This window comes from Gekko japonicus, unplaced genomic scaffold (assembly GCF_001447785.1).
Source record: "Gekko japonicus isolate JY-2015 unplaced genomic scaffold, Gekko_japonicus_V1.1 scaffold2441, whole genome shotgun sequence".
In the NCBI taxonomy this organism is placed as follows: domain Eukaryota; kingdom Metazoa; phylum Chordata; class Lepidosauria; order Squamata; family Gekkonidae; genus Gekko; species Gekko japonicus.
In genome coordinates this window covers 31,530-39,369 of record NW_015175439.1, presented here as the reverse complement: position 1 = coordinate 39,369, position 7,840 = coordinate 31,530, and the positions used below count along the sequence as shown (strand labels likewise).

The window sequence follows — 7,840 nt, the reverse complement described above, 5'->3', positions numbered from 1 at the left end:
TGGCGGAAGGGCCGGCACTGCTATCACAGAGTCCTTCTTAGCAGTCTTCACCTCCTTGGCCACCTTCTGCGTCACCACTGAGGAGTCAGTCTTCTTGGCCTTCTTAGCAGGGGTGGATGCTGCGGAAGGAACGTTCGGTACCTTAGGTTTCGGTTTCGACCTCTCGGTATCGGACACGGACTTAACCTTCGATGTCGACGGCTTCGATGTCGATGCGTCGGCAGCGGAAGACATGACGACGGAGGAAATAACCGGCGGGTCAGCCATCGGTTGAAGCGCCTTCTCCAAAAGAAAAACTCTTAAACGTGCCGCTCTGTTTTTCCGAGTTTGGTTGGAAAACTGCACACAATGTTCACAAGAGTCTGGCTTGTGGGTTTCCCCAAGACAGAAGATACAGTACTTATGGCCGTCTGGAGGAGCCAATTTACTTCCACAGGAACGGCAACGGTTGAAAAATCCCCACTTTTTCAACTTTTTTGCCTCCTTCTTCTCCATAGACTGAGGAGAAAAGGCAGCGACAAGGAGGGTGGGGGTGGGTGGGCCAGCGGCCCGAAGGCCTGAGGTAATTTTACCTCAGACGAAAACAAAAAGACTCCTTTTTTTTTTTTTTTTTAATAATCAGAAAAGGAAAAGAAACTGAAGAAAAACTGAGGCAAAAACGGAGAGCTAGTCACAAAAAGTGATCAAAAAAGGCAGCGATCCGGCCAGACCTCTCGAAGACAGGTCTGCTCAGCGCGGCGGAAAGGAAAGAACTGGCGGGATGTCCGTGCCTGCCCTTCTGGGCATGCTCACTGGGGCTCCTGAGCATGCTCAGTTGGGCCAGGCACGAAAATCCTTCTAGAAGAGCTTGCTAGGCACCGGCAGATCCAGCGCAGGCGCACTAGATCCCCATTGGTGTGGAGCACAGAGACCACGAAGAAGATGGGAGGGTATCCAAGCATGGGAGGGGAATGGAAAAGGAAATGCATAAGCCATGGCACATTTGGAGAATCAAGATCTGAGCCAACTCAGTAAACTCTCAGTTTGCAAGATGCCTCTGTAAATGCCTATGTGGTACGACTGAAGTAAAAACTGAGTTTTCTGCCAGCACTGTCAGTTCCAGCATTGCACCCTTGTTGAGGTAGTAGCTCTGTACTTTTAGACATACAGGCACAAGTTTTGAAGTAGGAAGCCCAGGGGTATGAGCTGAGGGTACTTACCAGGCTGCTGCTGTCATCAAATTGGCACTGGGAAAGATACTCAGAACAGAACCTCTAGAAGGCTGTAAATTACATTGGCCCAAGTTTTCATAATTCTGAAATTTTTATGAATTTCAGAATTTGCCACACCATAGCAAAATGAACTTACACACTTATCAGTTTATTTTTCGTGCATACCACTTATCTTGTTCTGATTTGTTCAATAATCTGTATCCTGTTATAAGAGTATAAACCAAGTCTTATATTGTTAAAGCATACTGTCAAATGCTTATGGCTGTACACATTGTTCTTTTCAGTACAAACACAATAAAAATTGAACCATTGAGTACGTGTAGGGGGAAAAAAATGTTTTGGTTTCCTGCATAGTTTTGTAGTTTGGCTTATAAGCATCGCATCTTGGTCTGTTGTTGTATGGAGCTACTTAAGCTTTAAAAGTGTTGGAAGGTTGTGGGCTGGAAAGGAGGAGGATTGTTAAAGTGGCATAATTATTGAACAGTTGAAACGTACCAGTCTTACTGAGTTTGAATTCTCTTAGAGGGATCTATGTGTGATTCTGTTTCAAAGTAATTGTGCAAGAAAGTATTTGGACTGCAAACAAGTAATGAATAGCAAGCCATTTCCACACAATCCATTTCAAGTTTTAATTTGGTTGGCTTTTTTGTCGTATGGTAGGCAAGGAGCTAGCTTTAAAAATGAATTAATGTGCAGATGCTGATCCAACAGTTTCCATTAGAAGGAAGAAAATAGTCATGGAATTCTTCTATGATAAATCCAATGTGCAAGTTGTACAAACAAGGGAAATCTTGTGTTTTCAGTTCCCATTGCTCGAAATTCAGTTAACTGTTTCTGAATTTATAATTTTTCTTTTATTGGGTAAAGAGCAGTTTGGTTATCTTGAACCATATTGGATGTTTCAGTGAAAGAGATTGTTCAGATTAACTAGGTACTATTTACCTAGCAGTTCAAAAGCAAGAAATTGCAAGTAGATAAATAGGTACCACTTCGGTGGGAAGGTAACAGCGTTCCGTGCGCCCTGGTGTTTAGTCATGCCGGCCACATGACCATGGAAACGTCTTCAGACAGCGCTGGCTCTTCGGCTTTGAAACGGAGATGAGCACCGCAACCCTAGAGTCGGATTCGACTGGCTTTCGAGCAAGGGAACCTTTACCTTTACCTTTTATTTACTTGTGTAATGTATTTTAAAAGATTGGACAATTTTTTTAAAAAAATTAAGAATAGTATCTTTGTTGTGTTTCTAGTAGAGGTTGGCTTTCCCCTTATTCCTGTGAAATATTCACCCAACCAAGGAGACTACAAGAGTACACAAAGCATTGATGGCCTGTGTGTGAACTAGTTCACTGGCCAGTTATTCTTGTTTTGATGAGCAACTGTACAAATAATTAGGTTCTCCTTCAAATAATCCTAATTATCTAACATCCCTTCTGCAAGTTCGGTCACCTTTGAAGTTTTGGTACTTTACTTTATTTTGAAGTCATACATGAAATGTCATGTCCTAAAAATACTTTTGTGTTAGTGTTATTATTGAAGTCAAAAACATCAAGCAAGGTTAAGTTATTTTTAAAACATGGATGCCTAAGGGGTAGTATTTGATTTTGCAGTTCACAAAGGCCTAAAGGAAAATTAAGCCTATGCTATAGATTGAACTGTGGAGATAAACCCATACCTGCACAGTGCCAAGTTGTTGGGTTGGGATCGTTGCAGTAAGCTTGCAACAGTATGTATGCAGGAGTAAGGTAGTCTTGTGTTGCATATGATGCTTAATCACTGAAAGTTCAGGAGAGTAGAAATGTCTTTTGCTGGAGCCTGACAAATAACAAAGAAGGGGTAGTTGTATAGGTAGGGGGATGGAGTATCACAAGTAGTCTGCTACCGTGGAGAAGGCCCTGCCCCTCCGTTCAGCAGATTGGGTACTGACAACTGGGCCTTAGATGAGGATATTATTTTTTATTTATTTTATTTTATTTTTCGTATTTATAGCCTGCCTTTCCCGCAAGCGGGCTCTGGGTGGGTAACTATTCCAGTAATACAATAAAATGATTAAAAACACATAATAGAATGTTAAATAAAATAATAACACATAATAAACATTAAAATGGAGGTCACAGTTCAAAGACAGAAATTAGCTGGCTGCAAGAGGTTCCCTGGCCTGTTGGTAATGGCTAACTGTTGTCAAATGGGTGACAGAGTGTCAGGGAGGCCATATATGGGCGCCCGCGGCCTTATCCGAAGGCCTGGTAGAACAGCTCTGTCTTGCAGGCCCTGTGGAATTGAAGAAAGTCCCGCAGGGCCCTGATCTCAATAGAGAGCATGTTCCAACAGGCAAGGCAGACGTCCTTTGGGCCAGGGACCACCAGGAGGTGAATTTTTTGGTAGGGTGATATAAGAAAAGATGGTCCCTTAAGATATCTTCAGGTAACCAGGGGGAAAGCATTTTGTGCATTGAGAATTCAGGCTATGTCCTTAGTTCTGCTTGAAAGCCATTTCAGTATGGTGTATAATCAGTGTTACAGTAGATATGACACATGGCATAGTTTTCCAGTGACTATACTTATTGAACTAATATTTCAACCAGCATATTTAGATGCAAGGGTGAACGATAGAGAAGGGATGAGTAGAGTAAATGGGATATGATACTGCATTTGTAGTCCCTGCTTCTTATCTGATAAGTAATTAAGTTTGTCACAGTTCTTAGATAATGATTTCTTTGTGGGCTAGCCAAATGTCTTTAAAGAGGTCCATATGGTTAAACCTACAATAATATACTCTGTCAAAATTAACTAAGGCAGTACGATGATTTATCCAATGGTAGATGTATGGAAGATTTAGAACCTTCCATACCTGCAATAGTAGCCTTTTGGCTAGCAACAACACTCCAAGAATCCTGGGTGGAGTTGCTTCTTTGCGTTTCTGGGGACTTGGAATATAGCCCATTAGGGCATGTATCTCTGCAATTATCAGTTCTGTCTCAGCACTAGATTTATCTTAGCGAAATTATCCACTCCCAAAACTACTAGTAACTGTGCAACTCCTTAGCATATATACTAAACAAGAAGGATCATGGCCACAATATCAGCACCTTTTAAAGTTGCAGTGCAGTCTAATATGATTGAAAAATCAGTGTTTTTGTTTTTTTGTGGATCGGGTGCAGTTTTGAATGTATATGTTTTCATACTAGGGCATTATATGTACCTCGCAGGATTGTTGTAAGGATAAAATGGAGGAAGAGAGTCTCCATTGGGAAGAAAGGTGGTATATAAATAAATAACTGAATATGTATGGAACCGAAGTAATTTATGATTTGTGTTTTTAAACCATGAGGACTACTGTCACTTATTCTTACCAGACCAGCCATTGAGTCAAGTGTCCAGAAAGACAGCTCTGACTGCTGTCTTCAACAAGCAACATAGATCTGAGGCCGTGTTCACTTTATTTCTTTTTTTATTATTATTATTTTATTTTCTAGACTACAATCCTACAGGGTCGGGGAAGGGAACAACCTAAAATAAAGAGTAACAAGGATCCATTTTACAATGATATAAGATTGTTAAGTTATGCGTTAAAAATAAACATCAGGCTATCAATGGCCCCGGTCACACGGGCCAGAAAATGCGGGGGGGAAGTGTGGTTGTTTGCCCTGGGGCAAAATAATGCGCGGTTGCACGATCAGACCTCCCGTGGAGGTCCCGTGGTTAGGGGGAGGTGCCAATCACACGGCGCAGCAAAGAAGCGGGACAAAGAAGCGGGGGCCGCGCACCGAGGGAAGGCGAGGAGGGGGCTGCCAGAGAAAGCCGGCCAAGCGGCGCTGGGGAGAGGAGGGGCCAGCGGCCTACTGGGCGGTGCGGTGTCGCGTCGGGCACGGCTTTGTCCCCACCAGTGAGGCAGGCAGGGGGCGGGCAGTAGTTGTGTAAGAGCAATAGTCGGGGAGCCGGCTGGTGGGGCACACGAAGAGGGCAAAGCAGCATGGCTCAGCCCCCTCCGCCCTGACTGCGCCTCCTCCTCCGCTGCCTCCTCCAGCGCCTGTCTTCGAGGCCACGGGGCTCCGATCCTGCAGCCTCTGTGCACACACACCGCTCGCACCGCCCGTGTGTCTAGTCATCTCTTCCCGGCTTGGCCCTCCCCTTCCCCAAGCAGACTTCCTACTCTGCCGCCGCAGCCCCCCCCCCTTCTGGGCTTCGCCTCAGCCGTTTTCTCTTCTGCCTTGCCCCCTTTCCCCCTATCTGTTTCTCTCTCGCCTCAAGCCGTGCGCTCTGTGTTGCGTTTCTTCTGGCTGCTCTCCTCTTCTCTGCACGACTCAAGTCTTAGCGAGCTGCTCAGTTGTGTGTGTGTGTTTTTTTTAAACTAAAATGTGTGCATGCTCCGTTGGGTGCTGGTGCACATCTGTGGAGACTTGGGGGGGGGACTTTTTCGCTAGGGGACATGGGCAGGTGCTGGAACTACCACCGGAAACGCGATCAGACGCCCGCACCTGCCTCGCAGTTTCCGGAAACTAGTACCTCCGAGTACCGCGCATCTTCGGTAGAAAGCCTCGGGTTCGCCACGGGAGCTCTACACTTCACAGATGTGGCGGTGAGATCGCGCCCGGAAAATCTTCCGTCTCTCTAGCGTGGCTAATGCTCCGTGTGACCAGGGCCAAAATTAAACTATTTGATAGCCTGATGTTTATTCTTAACACATAACTTTAATCCAATGATATTTACACGACAGCCAAAGAGACTGTGATTGTTTGCTTGACATTTTCATATTATTAACTCTCATATTTTGCTTTAAAGATAATAGAGATGTATCAACAATCTTATATCATTGTAACATGGATCCTTGTTACTCTTTATTTTAGGTTGTTCCCTTCCCTTGACCCTGTAGGATTGTAGTCTATTTCAAAGAACACTGCTTGTTAATTGCAATAAGACAAAGTGAAACCATCATTGAAATGGGGGGAAACGAAATGTTTTTCTTAACCAGATATGAGGAAGCAGAAGTACGGAAGAAACTGGAAGAAAAGGAGAGGCAAGAAGAACTGCAGCTGAAGAAACAGGAAGCAAAAGATGATACAAAGGTATCGGCGAAAACCTCTTCAGAAACTTCCCTGGATTCCAAAGGGAAAAATCAAATGGTGAGTGAGACAGCTGCCCTACTCACCAGGCTAGGAGTGAAGCCCTGGGCAACAACAGAGTTCCACAGCAACAGGACCTGGTAGACAGAATTCAGCAGCCAGGTGCCAGAGTCACAGTCCAAAGTCAAGTCCAGAGCCAGACAGGATACTCCAGCATTCAGATAGTACACGTTAACCACCAGCTTAGCAGATAAAGTTGCAGACAAGCATATCCCACACTAGCTCCCACCTCCCTGCAGACTTAATATGGGGAGTTTCCCTACAAGTGATATTGGGTACAGCATTAGGCTCATCTCATAAGCTGAGTCAGCTCCTCTATACAAGAGGAGCAGCAGGCCCAGATCCTGCAGGGACTCACTGGTCTCTTCGGGTGCTTCCTCAGCAGAGGGGAGGCTTTGGGTTGCCAGGTGTGCGCTCCTGGTCCGGGCCTCAGCCCTAGCTCTTTTCCTTTCCTACTGCTGGGGAGAATGTGGCAGGTCTGGCTATGAGCAGGTCCATGCTGGGCCCTGTTGGCTTGGCCAGTGTCAGTGCCAGTGAAAAGTCCCTTCAAAGAGTCACTGAGGGATCTGCCTCTCAGGGAACGTCTTCCAGAGAGACTTAGGGCATGTCCTGCTCCTCCAATGAGGACTCATCTTCCAATGCTTTCATTCATTTGACCTTAATGATCAGGAAGAGTTTATTGGCTAAGGACATCTGCAGAAATAATTTGGGGGATGGGTGGGCAGGGTCACTCAGAGATCACTGTAGATCTGACCTGTTGGACGTGTGTATGTTTCAGGTACACTTTAAAAAACCCAAATACTAAATTTAGAATTCCAGGGAGGGCAGGCGCTGCACCCCGCTCCCCCTAGCAGGCACCTAGGTAGTAACAGACCTATGGATGGAGAAGTTTGTATAAGTCTCCACAAGCAGTAGTCTGACATCAAGAATGAATTGTAGGGAAGATTTTGCTCCAGGTTCACTTCTATCTTAAATGTCTTTCATAGTGGTACAGTGTCCATTTCCATTTGACCTTTTATTCCTCATGACTGCCGTTTCAGTAGTTGTGTCTGTTCTCGTCCAGCTGCTCTTAGTAGTTGTTTCAGAAAATAGCAAATAGTGGGTATTCTGTGGAGACACAGGACTGATGTTTATACACGAAACAGAATAAAGTGGTGACTGTACCATTTTGAGTGCAGGTGAATAATTATGTTTTTCAAAGTAGTAATTAATAATGACCTGCAAGTAGAAAATTAGTACAGCATGGGGAAGAGCAGGGGTAGATTTTTTTTTCCCATGGAGAACATTAAAAATGTGACACCCCCCCCCCCACTACCTGCAGTCTGTTACAGTTTGTTTTGGCATTTTAAAAATTCTGCCACATCATTCTGCTGCATGCATAGACCAGGCCATGTTTGTGCAGGGGTCTCTGTATAAGAAAAGGGATGTGTTTGTGTGTGTGACTAATGAAGCGGTTTCTAATGTTTTTCCAAAAACAATTCAGATCAATGGTGAAAAGAAGGGTTCAGCA

At 44.7% G+C, this 7,840-nt stretch overlaps 1 protein-coding gene across 1 annotated transcript in view; it reads left to right on the top strand.

Moving 5' to 3' along the window:
- USP8 (ubiquitin specific peptidase 8) overlaps positions 1–7,840 on the top strand; it is a 52,077-nt gene that overhangs the window by 23,030 nt on the left and 21,207 nt on the right. The window contains exons 5-6 of the mRNA XM_015425850.1: positions 6,180–6,330; positions 7,814–7,832. Coding sequence (XP_015281336.1) covers positions 6,180–6,330; positions 7,814–7,832 — 170 coding nt within the window. The remainder of the gene's footprint in view (positions 1–6,179; positions 6,331–7,813; positions 7,833–7,840) is intronic.